General features: G+C 35.7%; 2 protein-coding genes across 4 annotated transcripts in view; one reads left to right on the forward strand and one right to left on the reverse strand.

Annotated features, from left to right (window-relative positions):
• The window catches only part of LOC144966207 (electroneutral sodium bicarbonate exchanger 1-like), a 76,148-nt gene that overhangs the window by 10,732 nt on the left and 45,265 nt on the right, over positions 1–20,151 (reverse strand). For all 3 annotated transcript variants that reach the window (XM_078902375.1, XM_078902376.1, XM_078902377.1), the window contains exons 6-13: positions 19,788–19,958; positions 10,106–10,215; positions 8,591–8,748; positions 6,496–6,583; positions 3,792–3,938; positions 1,982–2,091; positions 1,319–1,493; positions 421–554 (exon numbers count right to left, since the gene is read on the reverse strand). In XM_078902375.1, the coding sequence (XP_078758501.1) occupies positions 421–554; positions 1,319–1,493; positions 1,982–2,091; positions 3,792–3,938; positions 6,496–6,583; positions 8,591–8,748; positions 10,106–10,215; positions 19,788–19,958 (1,093 nt within the window). The remainder of the gene's footprint in view (positions 1–420; positions 555–1,318; positions 1,494–1,981; positions 2,092–3,791; positions 3,939–6,495; positions 6,584–8,590; positions 8,749–10,105; positions 10,216–19,787; positions 19,959–20,151) is intronic.
• Positions 12,403–18,578, forward strand: LOC144966208 (uncharacterized). Its single transcript, XM_078902379.1, has 3 exons — positions 12,403–12,451; positions 16,389–16,550; positions 17,288–18,578. Exons 2-3 carry the CDS (start codon positions 16,397–16,399, stop codon positions 18,454–18,456), a joined length of 1,323 nt encoding a protein of 440 aa, XP_078758505.1. The 5' UTR covers positions 12,403–12,451; positions 16,389–16,396; the 3' UTR covers positions 18,457–18,578.

Raw genomic sequence — 20,151 nt, forward strand, 5'->3', positions numbered from 1 at the left:
TAATAATAATAATAATAATAATAATAATAATAATAATAATAATAATAATAATAATAATAATGATGATGATAATAATAATAATATTTATAATAATAGTATAATAGTTATAATAATAATAATAATAATAATATGATAATAATAATCATAATACTAATAATAATAATAATAATAATAATAATAATAATAATAATAATAATAATAATAATAATAATAATAATAATAATAATAATAATAATAATAATAATAATAATAATAATAATTAATAATAATAATAATAATAATAATAATAATAATAATAATAATAATAATAATAATAATGATAATAATAATAATCTTGCTAACTATATACTGAAAAACCAAAGTAATACATAGCTTAGAAGCAAAATGAATAATTTCATGCATATAAAATAATCAGCTTACTTGCAAAACTGATAAATTATTTTCTCTAACACCAACATTGGGCCCGTACTTCCTAAAATATTAAGGGGTTGCCCACCAAACAAAGCAAAACCAATTCCAGTTACAGCAGCAGCCAAAATGCATTCCATCACTCCCTGAAAGAAGAAATCAGTGCCAATTCTCTAAATGTGATCAGAACTATGTTTCAAGCTATGATAAATTAGTTTAGAATCATTAAAAAAAAAATTTTTGTGGCGTTGTTACGCCACTACTACATTAGCTCATTCATCTGTAGTGTTTTTTTCATCCTGTTTTGTTGATAAAGGGGAAACCAGAAACGTTCATTTGATAATGTTCTTGAAATAAAATTGAAGCTTACATTCAAATTCATATTATTTATGCCATTTTAAGAGCGCTAAACTCCATAATCTCGTATAGCAACTCTGCTTAAATAATTTTTGCTGCTAAAACATTTCGATAAAGTGGGCACTATTTGTTGAATAAGGTTTTGGCCATTATGCAATCATGGTTTTTAGTTTTAAATTATTCTAATCAGGACCAACAAAATAATGATCTAAAAAGTGTATATGAAACAGTGTCAAACAAACCAAGAAAGAAAAAATACAAGAAAGAATAAACCTTGCAAAAAAAAACAAACAAAAAACAAAAAAAAAACAAAAAACAAACAAACAAAAAACGCTCGTCCTCGACTGAGGATCGAACCTCAGACTTTCTGATTACCGGTCAGACGTGCTACCATTACACTACAGAGGTGACCGCTCCCTGATCTCTCAATTTGATATTGCCAACAAAATAGTTTCTGGGTAGAAGTGGTAATGAATGAGGCGAGAGGGGGGGGGGGGGGGGGGGCAAAGGTATAGGGTTTTTTTGTTAATTTTTAGAATTTCATTTTGCCCACCATGTATTGGTCCGTTTCTGTTCCAAGCATGCCTCCAAAAGTGACATTCGGAGTCAAGGTAGCCAAGAAGATATAGATGAACGAAGCCAGACATTGTATATGCAAGGCATCTTTGAAATCACTGACGTAGAAAGGCAACTTTCTCTTTATGTCGCGATAAAGTCCACCGAAAGGCCTGGGGGGAAATATTGGGAACGTGTGAATAAACGATATGGGGAAATATAAAGAACCTTTGTTTCACTATCATAAATGATATGGGATACACACTGTAGATAGCATTTTAATATGATGCTAAATCTTCGCAAGAACATCTCATGCCATGATAATTTCCATTCAGGATCAATAAAGTATATCTTATCTTATGCTTAAACGTCATATTAGAGATAAACCATTGCAAGAAATTACTGATAAATCAATATATTTTTTTAAACAATTGAAATTTGAATTGAACGAACCCCTTTGACATCAGCATTAAACAAAAATAAACTAATAACATCTTAAATTACTTTAGTTTTAGATCATTATTATTTCCCAAAATACCATGAATACAACTGCAAAAGACACAGTCCTTTTTTTTCAATGGGACACAAGAAGTATTTTTATGTCTGATTAAAAACCAAATGGAACCATGCTTTGAAAAAAAAAAATTCATCACTGACTTACCGACCGCTGAAAACAAGATCGGGGTCGCAATGCCCCTCTTCCTCTTTATCCTTTTCGTTCTCGTCCTCACCTTCAATCAGAATTGTCTTGGTCGTTGTCTTACGGAAGTTCTGGACGGGTAAACAATTAAAGAGGTTAGAATGGAGAGTCATTTCACTACGAGAGTCAATTCACTACGAGAGTCATTTCACTACGAGAGTCAATTCACTACTTTGAGAGAATCAAAGGGAACATTTTAACAACTTTTGACACGAATAAAAAATATTATAAGATGCAAATGTTTTTAAAGTTTGTATGAGAGAATTTACGTAAAAGAGTTCCAAGCATTATCAATTATATCACAGATCCAGTGTCGCCATAACGATCTGTGTATGAAAAAGTACCAGAAAAAGTAGAAAGGGAAATACACCCCCCCCCCCCCCCAAACAAACAAAAAAACAAACAAACAACAAAACAAAAAACAAAAACAACCCAACAAAATCCTCCCCCCCCCCAATAATAAAAAAAAAATCAGCCTTCCTCGACTAAGCCTCGAACCGATTGATTACAATTATATCGCAAAAGTTACCCAATAGTCAGTTGAGTAGAAAACTGTAGGGGCTGCCTGAAGCCGGTGATCGTGAAAATACTAACGAAAGAGTGAAAATGGAGAGGCCTCGTATTGGGAACAAAACGCTCCCATACGAATCCTCTCCATTTTCATTCACTCTTCCAATAGTTGAGACGATTTAGTGATTAAATTCTTCACAAGGTAAGCTTTTTCTCTATGAATCCTTGGCTGCATGACAACACAAAAACATTGTACGAGGACGAGGAAACTGATACTCTTCAACAGTCATAACGTCACTTCCTTCCTAATGACGCATGGTAACTTAGTAACACTGGCTCTAAACTATTGGAACAATGGCGGACCCCCGTATGAAATATTTCTCCGGCGAGCATAAAAGCGTATCCATAGGAAAAAAAACCCCATAAATTTGATCATGTTTTGACTTTTACACATTCTGATCACAAGACATATGAAAAGTTCTAGCCAGCATGAAGAATAAAAAGTAATGATTTTCTTTGTTTAGAACCAAGATGGCCGCCGTTGTGGGGTGGCGTGACATCAGACTACTGAATCCAATTAGTGTAGCTCCATCCTTAATTTGGAAATATCACAGTGACAAATCGGTGATCTGAAAGGTGTTCATGAAACAGTGCCTGCTCGCTAATTTGTCACTTCAACATTGATTGCCATGGCGTTAAACTAAGTCTGCTAGGCATAATATTATTGAGTAAAATATGAGGCTAATCACACAGGAGAATTTATTTGTAAAGCAGTGCTAAAGGTCATCGCGCGAATGACGTGTTTGGGGTGAGGACAGGTTTATCTTATTACTATTACAATCCATTCAATCAGTTTCTAAAAACATCAATAAAGCAATGGTTGACCTTTAATTGAGGAATATTTAAGCTATATAAAGCTACTTTTAAACAGTAAATTGCAAAAAAATTCTTCTTCTTCTTCTTCTTCTTCTTCTTCTTCTTCTTCTTCTTCTTCTTCTTCTTCTTCTTCTTCTTCTTCCTCCTCCTCCTGTTATTCTTTTCTTCTGATTTTTTCCATCTTATCTCTTGTTTTACTTGATTTGCTCCTTAACTTATCGTATGCATACTATCTTCAGAAATGTACTCCCATGTAAAGGTTCATATTTCTGGGTTTTTCAGGGGGAAACGCCTTTAGTGCCAACAGGTTTGCAAATTATCCCCCCTTTTTGTGTGGTTATTATACCACTTCCGTGTTGATTATCATTTAAGTATTGAGACACACCTGGTCGGGCACTTTATCGGGGGGTTCAATCCTGATCTTGGGGTCCCATTCACCAGGAGGTAGCACGGTAACCTGTTCCAGGAATTCGTCAATTCCAGCCACAAGATCATCACAGTTACGTGCCTTGTAAGCAACCTCACGGAACACCTACCAAAATGATAATAATAATAATGATGATAATAATAATGATGATGATGATGATGATGATGATGATGATGAGATGATAATGATGATGATGATGATGATGATGTTGATGATAGTAATAATAATAGAAATTATGATGATGACGATGATGATGATGATGATGATGATGATGATGATGATGATAATGATGATGATGATGATGATGATGATGATGATGATGATGATGATGATCATGATCGTGATGATGATGATGATGCTGATGATGATAATAATAATAAAAATAATAGTAATAATAATAAAAATGATGATAATAACTATTATTATTACTGAACTTTTAATCCCCTAAAAACCTAAATGTGAATCCTGTGTTTAGACAACATTTTTGTTGATAAAAATAGATAAAGTGAATCGTGCTTACGTGTTTTAACCACGATTTTATTTACGGTATAAACAATTCTTTTAACAAACTTGAGCATTTATTTAGCGCAATATCCACTACACGTGCTCAAAGCGCTTTACAATAGGTCCCTAGCCAACAACAACAGTTAACATATAGGACGAGACACGATTCCCGTTAGGCGATAATAGAATTTTTCTTACAGAGAGAACGGCCAGGTATTCGTTTTACACCTGGGTACGGTGAGAGAATGGGAGTGAAGGCCTTTTCCAAGGACTCAATTATGCGCATCACAAGCCGGACTCGAAACCTGGACCTTGCGATACGCTGACGACTGTCATACAACTAGACCACATACCCGTTTGGCTATCCCACGCATTCGTACAAATGCAGGAACAAGGTCCTTTTCTCATTTTGGTCCGTCTGTATGGAACATCATTCCACAGAGCATCCGACAATCCAAAGCATTGATTGTTTTCAAGAAATCTTTGAAAATATTTCTTTTTTCATCTCATGTAGGTCTATTTTAAATATTGTTTTGTGGTGATGTAATTTAAAGCGCCAAGAGCCTTATTGTTGAGGATAACATGCGCTCTATACGAGTCTATTATTATTATTATTATTATTATTATTATTATTATTATTATTATTATTATTATTATTATTATTATTATAGTAGCTATTTACGCGTATCCTTTAAAATTCTATTAAGAATATGACTAGAATTTGCTTTTATTACAATACGATGTCAAACATTTCAGTAAGATAACACTCAAAGCATTCATACAAGACCAGTTGAAAAAGAGGGCCATCTTTTCGCCAGTAAAAGACCCTTACCCCCCCCCCCCCACCCCCACCCCTCCCCTACTCCTCGGTCTTAGGGGATGCAATTTATTTATTACTGCAAATATTAAAAAGCAAGATGACCTCCCTTATCCTATTATTCTTATTTTTATCCTTGATTTACAAGCTATATTTTGTACTCAATAAAGACAGCAAAGAATCAGTCCACACAAGGTTACAGGGATCATATTGTTATCAATGTTAGATGCCTTGTATGTTCTAGCTCTCAAAACTAAATCAATAGTATTACTATCTTCTTCTTCAAGTACCAAGTCTGTGCCAGACATCGGTGATCATGGTACGCCATTCATCTCTCTGATCAGATAACCTCAGAAAACTAATATTACTCTTCTCTTTCTTTGTCACCCAGCTGTTCAAACTATTCAAATATGTTTTTCTTGGTCTACCTTTACTCTTTTTACCTTCTATCTTTCCTGTGAGAGCAAGATGTTCAATACATTTAAGTCGATTTAGGTGCCCTAAAAATTGCATTTGTCTTTTTCTTATTGTACGAATTAATAACATTTTAGTTTCAGCTTGCTCTAATACTTCTTCATTAGTTTTCTTCTCTGTCCATGAGATTCTTAACATCCTTCTAAGAAACCACATTTCTGCTGCCTCCAGTTTCTTTCTAATGTCCTCTGTAATTACTATAAAGTCCTAAATTCCGAGTAAAGAATAACATGAGATTATTTCGGTCATTCATTAGGTCACTGACCGCACTCATTGTATTTGACATCAGCAACAGTCGATGCACGGTATCAATATAGACAGAATAATAATGGACATACTAACATTGTATCAGGCCATCGCTAAATGGCAAAGTTGAGTACGGGAATGATTTGAATTCGATTTTGCAATATAATTATTTTGAATCAGTTCATCGGTCCTTACAAGAGAGAACAGTTAGCCTAGTTAGGACTTATTTAAATTCGGCGGAAAGTGACTAAAATAGATTCGATTTCCATTACAAGGGAAACATGCAATCTTTTCTATTCGTTTCACAGAATGAACTTCAAGTCTGAGGACACGACGAATGTTAACCCTCTCCTTACCACCCATAGGAAAATCGTCACATCCGTTACGATGCATTCAACAATTTTCTTATTCTGATTTCTTTTGTTAAATTTAAGCTATAAAAACTCGACATTGTGTTGCAGAGCTCATTTTTCTAAATAGAATATAGAATATAGGTCCTACTCATTACTGTTCTGTCTGAAAAATCTATCTTTGTGTTGGGTGAGCATGAATTTTCGGGTATCATTCTGAAAATAGCTGGTAAGGAGAGAGTTAAAGGACTGTTTTACAAGTCATACTTACGTCATCCACCAGCATAGTAGCCAGGCAACGGCCACTCTCCTCGTAGACACCAAGTCCGCCCTTTGGCCCAAACAGGAAGAACACAAACCTGGATAGAAAATGGATAATGCAATGGATTGTTTAAGAAGTTGACCAAGGAAAGAATCCGTAGTAGACTTCCACGCTTCTACTGATGCCAGAAGTGGCAGAGAATCACTATCGAATTCCTAATAATAATAATATGCCTAACTCAATACTCTTCAACAGTCGTAACGTCACTTCCTTCCTAATGACACATGGTAACTTAGTAACACTGGCTCTAAACTATCGGAACAATTGCGGACGCCGGAAGAAATATTTCTCCGGCGAGCATAAAATAAGCGTATTCACCGGGAAAAAAACCCATAAATTTGATCATGTTTTGACTTTTACACATTCTGATCACAAGGCATATGAAAAGTTCTAGCCAGCATGAAGATTAAAAAGTACGTAAAAAGTAATGATTTTCTCTGTTTAGAACCAAGATGGCCGCCGTTGCCGGGCGGCGTGATATCAGACTATTGAATCCAATTGCGAGTACTCAAGGCCTTCCGGTGTACAGTTTGGATAACCAGTTAGCTATCATACTCTGGAATAACACGTATTAAAAATTTGGCCAGAAAACTCGTTCTTCAAAAATCTATTGATTTAAATGATCCTCAACTTGGCAAAACTCTCAAACCTGGGACTTCGGGTTAAGCGTCTTTTGTCTTAAATCACTAAAATCCTTCACTGCTAGTAGTATAAAGTCGCTGGTTTACACCTGAACCTTGTAAGGTAGAAGTACAAAATGTCTTACTCGAGGAATCAACTCCAAGATCAGAGTTCTGCGGTCATTATCACCCATTCAGTTACTTGTTGATTATTGGGAAGTTTGGCTTTACTTTACAACAACACAAAATGATTTTAAAAAAAAACCCAATTCGGCAATGAAAGCCATGCATTAGCAATTAGCAGCATTATCAACAGCAGCATCATCAAGGCGATTCGCTACGATTGCCAAAATGTCAAGGTGACCACTACCATAAATACCACCACCACCACCATCACCACTACCATGACCACCACTACCATAAATACCACCACTACCATAACCACCACCACCACCACCACCACCACCACCACCACCACCACCACCACCACCACCACCACCACTACCATAACAACCACCACTACCACCACCACTACCATAACCACAACTACCATAACAACCACCACCACCACCACCACCACCACCACTACCATAACAACCGCCACCACAATCACCACCACTACCATAACAACCACCACCACAATCACCCCTACTACCATAACCACCACCACTACCATAACCACCACTACCATAACCACCACCACCACCACCACCACCACCACTACCACCACCACCACCATCACCACCACTACCATAACAACCACCACAATCACCTTTATCAACAAAACAACTAGCTATAAGGAAGGAAGATATTTATTAATTAATCAGTTAACTGCCAGACTGGAAAAAACAAGTATTTAAAATTCTGGTCAGAAACTCGTCCTTCAAATAAAATCGATCGATTTAAATCTCTCATCGTGGCAGAAACTCTCAAATCTTGGACTTCGCTTTCGGATGTCTAATGGGAAATCCCTGGTTTCAGTGTATTTGCTACTATGAGGGTCTTAATGTGCGGCTATGTGGTCTAGTGGTATGACACTCGCTTTTGGATCGGAAGGTCCTGGGTTCGAGCCTCGCGCTCGGCGCAAAGTTGAGTCCTTGGAAAAGGCTCTTTACTCACATTCTCTCACCGTACTCAGGTGTAAAATGAGTACTGGCCGTTAACAGCGTTGTCTTTGTCCGAAAAGTTGTAATATCGCCTAACAGGCGTCATGTTCACATCCTACATGTTAAATGTTGCTGTTGACCAGGGACCCCTTGTAAAGCGCTTTGAGCACATTTAGCGGGTATTGCGCTATATAAATCACAATTATTATTATTTTATTTTTTTAATCGATCGATTTTTGAAGGGCGAGTTTTCTAGCCAATTTCTGTTTCTCCGGAGTCCGGCTGTTAACTGGTTTAGAAGAAATAAAAATGTCATACTTAGTGGGCAAGTTGACCTCAGACAGATCGCCAATGACGCGAGCATCATTGAGCCTGACCAATCCACAGACGGTGTTGTTGAGTTCCTCCACCTCGGCTACCATGATGTTGGCAACCTCACTTCCCTTGGGAATCTTACGCAAGAAGCGTTCATTCGACTGGTGGTGTGTGTATGTATGCATTGATCGAAAGGGATGGAGGAAAGAGACGGAGAGTGGAATTAATTAGGAATGTGTGATGGTGTTAATTTAGTAGTGGTTAAGTTATCATTCATTGTGTGACAATGATGATGGTGATGGAGATGATGATGGTGAGTGATGATGATGATGATGATGATGATGATGATGATGATGATGATGACGATGTTGATGGCGATGATGATGATGACGTTCATTCGACTGGTGGTGTGTGTATGTATGCATTGATTGAAAGGGATGGAGGAAAGAGACGGAGAGTGGAATTAGGAATGTGTGATGGTGTTAAGTTAGTAGTGGTTAAGTTATCATTGGGTGACAACGATGATGGTGATGGAGATGATGATGGTGATGATGATGATGATGATGATGATGATGATGATGATGATGATGATGTTGATGGCGATGATGATGATGATGATGATGATATGATGATGATGATGATGATGATGATGATGATGATGATGATGATGATGACGATGTTGATGGCGATGATGATGATGATGATGATGATGATGATGATGATGGTAGTGGTGGAGATGGTAGTGATGGAGATGATGATGATGATGATGATGATGATGATGTTGATGATGATGATGATGATGATGATAACGATTATGGTAGTGGTGGTGGTGGTGGTGGTGATGATATGGATACATCAAAATAATTATTATGACCACGGCGATTATTACGGTCATGAATGGACTAAAACGAATGATTTGCATCGCGACAAACCGTTCATAATGCCATAAAGACTACTTTTAAAAAATCTTACTATCATCCTTAACTATAACCAAAATATGAAAAAACATTTAGAAATTGACTGGAATATCTGTATCCATTTCATAACGTTTAATATGTCACGATTTTCAGTCAATATGCAAAATTTCCTATCTAGGGTAATCAAGATGTAAAAAAAAAAAATAAAAAAAATTGAGCTTATATAGCGCAATATCCACTAAATGTGCTCAAAGCGCTTTACAAGGGGTCCCTGGTCAACAGCAACATTTAACATGTAGGACGGGACATGCCGCCTGTTAGGCGATACTACAATTTTTCGGACAAAGACAACGCTGTTAACGGCCAGGTACTCATTTTACACCTGAGTACGGAAAGAGAAAGTGAGTACAGAGCCTTTTCCAAGGACTCAACTATGCGGCGAGCGCGAGGCTCGAACCCAGGACCTTCCGATCCGAAAGCGAGTGTCATACCACTAGACCACATAGCCGCACAGGACATTGGGGGTTTAAGCATTTTAAAAATATTTTGTTTGTTTCCTTTTCTTTCTTTCCTTTTGTTTGTGTTATTTGTAATCGCTTACCTTCTTCTTATCCCCGTCATTGCCTTCATAGTCATCGCTGATATCACTATTCAAGCTCACATGACTGGCGACATTGGGGAGATGGTGGTGATGATGTTCCCCGGCTAGATCTGTATCGTAGAGAGAGAGAGAGAGAGAGAGAGAGAGAGAGAGAGAGAGAGTGAGAGAGAGAGAGAGACAGAGAGAGAGAGACAGAGAGAGAGAGAGAGAGAGGGAAAAGGTTGTGTATTTATATTAATATTATACAGTTGTGAAATACTCTTCAATAGTCGTAACGTCACTTCCTTCCCAATGGCGCATGGTAACTTAGTAACACTGGCTCTAAACTATCCGAACAATGGCGGACGCCCATATGAAATATTTCTCCGGCGAGCATAAAAGCGTATCCAGAGGAAAAATAATACTCTAAATTTGATCATGTTTTGACTTTTACACATTCTGAACACAAGGCATATTAACAGTTCTAGCCAGCATGAAAAAAAAAGTAATGATTTTCTTTGTTTAGAACCAAGATTGCCGCCGTTGCCGGGCGGCGTGACATCAGACTACTGAGTCCAATTGTAAGTAGAGGTCTAAATTGTTTTATTACCCCGTAAAGCGTGGAGATCGATAACACTTTAATATAACGCCATAACTGTTAATGTCACAATCTGGATATAAAAACACACATTTAAAAGTTGGGTCAGAAAACTCGTCCTTCAAATATTGATCGATTTAAATGACCCTGGTCATGGCAAAAAAAAAACTCAAACCTGGGACTTCGCGTGAATGCCCTTGTTTGAGAGTTTTTACCAAGACGAGGGTCATTTTAATCGATCGATATTTACAGGACAAGTTTTAAATATATGTGTTTTATCTTGAGTATGGTAAAACGGTTTTCACTAAGAAATCAACACAGATGCAACACGGGCCTCAGTTTAAGCCTACGTCGCATCCTCGTTTCTGCTATCTTGGTGATAATGATAATATTATATAGATAGAATGAAGTTGACGTCACTCTGGTCTTTGTTATTGTTTTTTGCCATCCACGGTTATGAGTAATACTCACTAAACAGTATTAACCTGACTATAAACGATCATGGTTACACAAAGTTTTATGTCTTGGTCCGTTATACTTCCGGATGGCAATGTTTTGAGCTTCTTAGCCAAGCGCATACTATCTATATCGCTTCAAGGTTTCTGGATTCGGCATTTTGGGCGGAAAATTTCATACTTTCTGATTTATTTTTCACGCTGTTCCATGCATTTCATTTTCAGAGTTATGTAAAATTCTAACCTAGAAACATTAATATTAATTATTTTAAATTGTCTATCATTTTTCTGATCAAGATTTTAATACTTTGGTTTCGTTGTTGTACATAATGGAACTATTCTCTAACCAAGTCAAGTGATGACTATTACAACAATGTTAAATATACCTATAATCATCTTCATTATCATCATGGTCGTCGTCGTCGTCGTCGTCGTCGTCGTCGTCGTAATAACAATGATAATGATAATAATAATAATGGATAATAATAATAATAATAATAATAATAATAATAATAATAAAAATAATAATAATAATAATAATAATAATAATAATAATAATAATATAATAATAATATAATAATAATAATAATAATAATAATAATAATAATAATAATAATAATAATAATAATAATAATAATAATAATAATAATAATAACATTAGCGGCATAATTATCATCATCATCATCATCATCATCATCATCATCATCATCATCATCATCATCATCATCATCATCATTCAATGTCTTAGCCATAATGAATCATATATTCATAACAAACAAATTATAAGACACACATTAATAACACGAAAGCTTTTTGGCAATGAACTCGTCATTAACAGCACAACCTTTACAGCTCATAGTAACTCATTTCGCAACACGTTGGTACCAAAAATATGTTAATACTACGAGTACAAAACGTGTCATTTAGATAATTAGGGAATACTTAATTAGCAATCTTTTAATTTGTCATCATTGGCCATCCAGAAAAAAGGGGCCGACCAATCCGATCTCACGTGTTACCAGTTGTTATTAGGGATAATGATAATGATGGTATTTAATGTAACCTTTTCCCCGGTTTTTGGTCGAGAAGGCTAGGACTGTTTAGGATGCCGAACGCATTTCCATTTCTAATGAACGGTCATGCATTGAATTGGGTGTTTATACTTTAGGTGTTACTATTATAGAATGATATGTTGGTATATAAGTGATTGTGGACAAATCGTAGAAGCTTTATTTTATGTTATTCGATTCATGTATCTAGTTGTGTATACCTTTTCATATGAGGACTTATTTAATCAATTCATTGATAAGAAATGTATTTCTGTGGTTTCCAATGATACCGTTTTCGACATATTTATTTGTCAATTATTCATTTCTAATCTCAAGGTTTTAAAAGGGAAAAAAATAATTTAGTTTCACTTCGAGTTTATTATTTCAGTTTAATTTCGTTAATTATTTATTTACTAGAGGATAGAGAATACTGACGTAATCTAAAACAAACAAAACAAACAAACAAGCAATCACATATTAACATTTTTGGCCACAAAACTTGTCCTTCAAATTTTGATCGATTAAATTGACCGTCATATTGTTAAAATCCCTCAAACCTGAGAATTCCACGAGGTCCCAGGCTTGAGAGGAAGTCCCAGTTTTGAGAGGTTTTGGTAAGATGATGGTCATTTTATTCGATCGATATTTGAAGGACCAGTTTCTGGACAAAAATTTAAAAGCCAGGGTTTTTATTTCAAGAGTACAGCAAAATATTTTTACGAGAAGCAAATTGTAATTTTCTTTTGTAAAATATCGGGGACTGTCCGGCTATGTGGTCTAGTGGTATGACACTCGCTTTCGGATCGGAAGGTCCTGGGTTCGGGCCTCGCGCTCGGCGCATAGTTGAGTCCTTGGAAAAGGCTCTTTACTCACATTCTCTCACTGTACTCAGGTGTAAAATGAGTACCTGGCCGTTAACAGCGTTGTCTTTGTCCGAAAAAATGTAATGTCGCCTAACAGGCGTTATGTCCCGTCCTACATGTTAAATGTTGCTGTTGACCAGGGACCCCTTGTGAAGCGCTTTGAGCACGTTTAGTGGATATTGCACTATATAAAAGCTCAAAAAATTCTACTGATATGAATGATAGGTTTTTTGTGAACATTTTATGATTGATTTCCAAATACAGTCTTCGTAAATTTTTGTTTTTTAATGTTATAATTCCATTTCAATACGGACAATTCTATATCTTAAGACAGGGCTAGTTTAGGCTACGAGACACATGGAATCTGGTTTTTCTTGTATGAGTCAGAAAAAGAAGTCATATCACTTACCACTCTCAAATATACGCAACCCTCACAATATTACTTTCATTGAGCGTTATATAGCGCAAATCCACTAAATGTGCTCAAAGCGCTTTACAAGGGGTCCCTGGTCAACAGCAACATTTAACATGTAGGACGGGACATGCCGCCTGTTAGGCGATATTACAATTTTTCGGACAAAGACAACGCTATTAACGGCCAGGTACTCATTTTACACCTGAGTACGGTGAGGGAAAGTGAGTAAAGAGCCTTTTCCAAGGACTCAACTATGCGCCGAGCCCGAGGCTCGAACCCAGGACCTTCCGATCCGAAAGCGAGTGTCATACCACAAGACCACATAGCCGCACTTGCAATGAATAAAGGAGTTACTCTCGGTATTTAAGCTCAAATTTACGAGATTTTTAAACAGTTTTTTTTTATTAATATGAGCCGAAAAAAATTATTATGACTTCAATTCCTATTACGCATTGTACTTATTTATAAAAATCGACAATGGACTCGAACAATGTCCGTTTGTATTGAGTCGACTGCTATAACCGTTGAGGAAATTGGGGGTTAATGTTATGAGGACATAAAAGTAATTCTGAATTTGATATAGAAGACGATGACTGACGTTTACATTGGCCTGGTAAATATCAATAACATTATAATAGAATGAAGGAATTTGACGTCACTCGGCGGCTATTTCTTATTGGTTTTATACCGCCAGACAGATGATTTGGTCTCACAAATTCTCTCCTAACAGGTTATAAATTTTAAGATTGGGCATGTCATAGCTATGAGAGTTTTTTTGGTGGTAGAACTGGTGAGTACTATGCTTAAACTCATACCACCAATACATGACGGCAGTTAATAATATTCAGAAGAGTAAATGTGCGTCGCAAAACGTTCTAAAAAAAATGGGGCTCGAACTCGGGGAAGCCTGGTAACAATGTAATAACTTATCCCCTTGGCAATATTAATATTCCCCGCTCGAAATAATTAACACAGAGGAGCCAAAGGTAGTTATGGAGTTCGTAGGCTTTGGAATACAAATTCATTCCATTTACATAGATAGATAACAATCAAAAATTAAACGCAGCACTCAAATACATTGGGTTCAAATGCTATAATTATCACACAGCTCACTAGATTCTAATGCGGCTTCTATGGTGTTTGATCACAACACTGGCGGGCAATCATAATAATGGGTCGTCTGATTAATGAAAATTTTCCCTCTGACATTTATTAAATAAGTTGAAAAGCGTTATATGAACTGTTGTCTTATTCGTGTCTTCAGGTTATTTCAGTTCTTATTCGTGACTAATTGACTTAAACGATAGACTGCTAAAAAAAAGTATCGCATTTTTCAGTGAAGATAAGACCCGATAATAAATTCGCGAAGTCCCAGGTTTGAGAGTTTTTGCCAAGATGAGGGTCATTTAAATCGATCGATATTTGATGGACGAGTTTTCTGGCCAAATCTTTAAATAAGTGTTTTTCCAGAGTATGGCAGTACTGTGCTTGTTAAATGCGTTTATTCTAATTAAGATGTAGAAAGGTAACTGATTCCCAACTATTTCTCATTGTAAATGGTTTCACAATTTCTTTGATGTTTCACAAAGAAAAAGAAAAACTAATAGTCGCCATATCATGGATTTTGGGGGAAAATGTTTTCCCTGATATTATCTATGTATGATGATTCTCTTAAACTAATTAACTTATTCTGCCGTATGAAGCCAAAACATATCTTTATCATTGCGATCAGAAACATATTTCATAAGTTGTATTTTAAAATCTAGTTTAAAAATATTAAAATGCTCTTTTATATCGACAATGGAGTTTGAATAGTGACCATTAAAATTATAAATTATAAAATCTTAAAAGAATTTGAAATAAATTTAAATGCATAGTTAGTTCAAAACTGTATCAGCCATCAGCATGCAAAATTTTCACAACGGAGAAATGACAACTTTTGTCTCGGGTGTTCTTATCTTTTATCACAAGAATAAGCGTTGCGTATTCTATTAATTGACACTGTAATACAATGGGTGGGTTGTTACAGTATTTGTCTGACAGGCAGTCGAAACAGCTTATTTCTAATATTCATTTAATAATCTAATAATTGTCATATTCTTTTACAGCTTCTTGTACCCGTGTCAATTGGGAAGGGAGGTTTTGTTTAGAATTTGATGAATGCACTTTGCATTCTCTTTCAAAGGGTATGAATTGATTATTATTATCTGCTTCACGTCATGGAAGCCAGGAAAAACCCTGGTCGCCTAAGGGTGTTATGATTGTATTACAAATTATCATATCAAATACATATTGTGATTCATAGACGAAAACTTGCAGATCTTTATTGGAGAACGTTATCTTTGATTGGCTACATAATAAAATAACACGATATCAGACAAAGCTTTCCTTGTGAACTTGAATTGTCATTTAGCAAAGACCTCATTTTATATAGTAAAAAAAAGTCTCTATATAGAAAATAAAATTATACTCCAATCTCTTTGTAAAATAAGTCATGTTGTCTTTATAAAAAAATGTCATTATCTTCTCATCTGCCATAGATCAAAATCAAGATGTCAAGATTATATCATAATTCAATATTGTGGGTTTCCAAAAATCAAACATATAGTGTAAACTCATCTTCAGAACAGACCAAATTCAAGCTATTTCTGAAGTTGAAGACTTGCAAAATGTTGCTGAGTAGGGCGTGATTTTAGCCGGTATTACACTTTTTTCATCAACTATTTTAGAGAATCCCTAACATCTTTTGGAAAAATAAAAAATGTGAGCTTTTATACGGTGCAAATTCACTATATTATGCCATGCCCAACGTCCTTTCCATCCATTGATCCAACAACAACACTACTAAAACGACACATGACGTAGATATATTAAATTAAACTATTATACGTAAAATAACACTTATTTTCTTATCTGCATTTCAGACCTAATCATGGAATGTGAGAAAAGACATCCCAACCACCTTCAACAACCAAAGACGGCTCAAGAATGTCTCAATGGCTTCACAACAATCAATTACAATCGAACACACTGTCCTGTAGAATGGGACCCAGCCGCAGAACTTTGTTGGCCACCGGCGCCTGCAGGTTGGTACGTCAACGTTTTAAAACGGAGAAGCGTTAAAGAGAGTCTAATGCGATTTCCTTTCTCCATTCCTCAAACTCCAGTTTAAGCGCTTAGAGTCTGGTGTCTCGGAGTTATAGAGCTATATAAGTTTTCAGCATTATTATTATTATTATTATTATTATTATTATTATTATTATTATTATTATTATTATTATTATTATTATATTATTATTATTATTATTATTATTATTATTATTATTACTAGTAATCTGTCTCTCTTTCCCTCCCGAGAGCCCGCTTTCTACAACCGCTTTCCAATCCATAAATAATTTAAGCCACGCCTTACGGGAGACATCGTTAGATGCCATTGCTAAGTTTTTCACGAAAATTTTAAATAGAAAATCCATCAAACAAGCATCTGATATAAACAGATATCACACGTGTTGTCTAAAATGAGCAAATTTGGGGTTTATAATCTTGAACAAGGAGAAAAAACGAAAGTCCTTGAAGCACGGCTCGAACCCAGGTCCTTCCATCGACCACCGTCCCCAATTCCGAATGTTGAGGTCTTGGAAATCAAACCTGGAATCGTTTTAGGCCGTTTTCTTTGTCCTAAAAACTATTTTAATTCGTAATAATATTGTCCAGGGGCCATTAGATTCAATCTAATCGCAAGACCAAAATATCATAAATATTAAATCATAGCTATGGAAACTTTTCTTAATACATTGTTTGTCCATTCTCGGTCAAATTACAGGTACAAAGTCATCTGTACCATGCCCAAACAAACCGGGTATCAACACGCAGCACAGTGCCTGTCGACTTTGTCTTTTCAACGGTAGCTGGGAAGTCAACCCTGAGCAAGATCCAAATGGACCATACACAAATTTCAACGACTGCTTTTACTGGGATGAAAAGGAATACCGAATGAGACTGGAACGAATGATCGGCAAAGACACTGTTCTCATCCACGAGACACTAATAGCACCAGAAAATAAGCAATTCTGGTTACATGGTATTTCTCTACTCTTCATAGGACTCGGTCTTTTGATTTGGTCTGCTGTATGGCTTCGTGAGAGAAATAACTCCAAAGCAGCCAAATGCAAGTTCATGGTATTGTCATACACCGTGTTGCTTTCACTCCAATGTTTATATGTGTTTTATTTTAGCTTGGATTACCATCAAACTCTCATTACGTGTTATCTCTTTAGAGTCATTCACAGCTTTTTGGAGACCTTGCTTTATTCAAGTGTTTTCTTTTATTGTTTATACGGCGCAATGTATATATCAGACATTTCTTTCTCTAACTTAATTCGCATACTTGTTATCAGTTTAGCTGTGATTGCCATCGCTATCGTAACATGCTTGGAGGGATGGATTGAGGTCGATCTCCACCCCAATGATTTTTGTTCCTTTGGTGTGTATCTGAATCCAGTTCACTGGCTCATTCTATGGGTGAAAGCAGCTATTAATGGAGGCAGTTTGACTTTGATTTGGGTCTCACTGTTTGGGCTATGCTATCTAAAAATACCACCAAAAGCAAAGTCTAAATTAGTGCTCATTATGAAACAAAATATTTCAATTCTTATGTTTTGGATTATATTTTGCTATATCTTGCAGTTTTGTCCAATATTTATATACCACATGCAAAACCTTGGGTATTCCATTGACGAAATAGTTATTGGCACTCGGGTTTATAGCTGTCTTATGGCATCTTCTGGAATTGTATTTGCCTTTGTTACTTGTTTCTTGGATATAGAAATATTAGCATATGTCGTACCTTTTGTCAGAAATTACTTAGATAAAGATGAGGACGTTCCTATATTGCGAGTAAAGGTTATCAAAGTCATACAAATGCCCGATGACTTGAAACTTTCAAAAGTGGATGATCCTCGTTCGGGTTATTTGATTTCGAATTTCGGATGAAATGTAAAACTGAGAGGTTGATAAGAGGGATATTAAGAGTAGTGAGAAAAATAATGGCGGCAATTAAAATAATTAAAGATTGGATATCCCAAAAGATTAGATTGTCATTGAATTGGACTGAAAAAACCCCCCATCAAACAATACCCCCCTCCCCTCTTCCAGATAAAAGATATAAATAAACAATAACTAAATACGATGGTTATAATGAGAATGAACATTGCCCTCTTTTCCATTCGTGAAAATTCTTTTGTTCGTATTATTGTACCGTGCATGTTTTGTCAATTTGAATCTGAGTTAGGTTAGACATCTCTAAAACCAACCACAACCGCAGATATGATTAAATATTACATTGTTTGTAACTCTTTATTGTTGTTTTACAGGCGTTTTGATACATTTGTTGTATAATAGTAAAATGCCGTATTATCACACAAATGTTAAAATATTTACATAGTTGAATTGTTTATCAAAACATTACAATGTAAGATTCTCAAACTCCGGTATTTGAACTTTTAAACGATTTCCCAACACCTCTGCGCGACCTTAGGAGCTCGCATTGGGAACGAGTATAAAATCGAAAATACAGCAGTTCAAGAACCTTACATTTATAGCCCTCTAGTGACCTCATGTATATTATTTCTTTTCTAAATGCATTATTTTTTTTTACACTAATTGGAATTAGAATTAAACGATTTGTCATTTATATTAATCACTGTGAACAGGATAGCGTTACGGGTCAAAATCTATTTTGAAGTAAAACAAGATGTCAACGGAGAAAAACATTATTGAACTGCTACGTTTTTGTTTACAAAGGACAATATGGACGTAATTATATATATATATATATATATATATATATATATATATATATATATATATATATATATACATAATGATTTTGTATTTTTGCTGTTAAGCTATAGTAAAATCATGTTTCCCACCAAACTAAGGGGGTGTAATAATAAGAAGCCATAATATTTCATCATTTTGGAAACTTACGTCGTTAACATCTCATACGCTAAATGGGTTGGATACAAATACCAGTTTATGGAGTGGGAAAATCCTTGTTAAAATGGAGGCAGGTATACGTGAGCAAAATTCAAATTCATTTACCCTCTTGCATATCACCAGCCCCATTTTGCAAGAAGAGAAAGATTACGGAATATATTAAAAATAAAATAGAAAGGCAAGTAGTACAAACAAAACATAAAACAACAACAAATAACCCCCTCCTACAAATCAACAAAACGAAACAAAAACAAACAAATAAAACTTGGTTCTACAAATCAACGGAACACAGAAACAGCCATTCATGAATTAATGACAATCCATACCAGCAGAAGACGACTTTCTCAAGTCGCTGGCAGACCTTTTCATCCTCTTCTTGTCTTCCGGTCTGCCCTTCTCATGCCTGTGTCGATGTTGCCTAAGACACAACGATCTGATGTGAGGCCGGAACTGAGGGTCAAGGATAGCAGCAGCGATCCAAGCGTCCAGAAGGTGTTCTGGAATTGGCAAGAATTAGAGGTTGGAGATTTAGATATAGCGTTAGATAATTCTATCTCTTATGTATCTTATACATATTCATGTTGAGAATTTCGATAATTGAACGTAGGGTTCAAGGTTGTCACAGGACAGGAAAATCTCTGATTACGTATTGATTGTTACTAATAATATACTACTAAGGTCTCCGGGTCG

This window comes from Berghia stephanieae, chromosome 2 (assembly GCF_034508935.2).
Source record: "Berghia stephanieae isolate SIO BIC M18660-M18661 chromosome 2, UCSD_Bste_1.3, whole genome shotgun sequence".
Taxonomy (NCBI): Eukaryota; Metazoa; Mollusca; class Gastropoda; order Nudibranchia; family Aeolidiidae; genus Berghia; species Berghia stephanieae.

Excerpts from the sequence above, each read along its gene's own strand:
- LOC144966208 (XM_078902379.1), top strand. The coding sequence starts at position 16,397 with ATGGAATGTGAGAAAAGACATCCCAACCACCTTCAACAACCAAAGACG. Across the intron at positions 16,551-17,287 it reads TTGGCCACCGGCGCCTGCAG|GTACAAAGTCATCTGTACCA; the intron begins GTTGGTACGTCA and ends GTCAAATTACAG.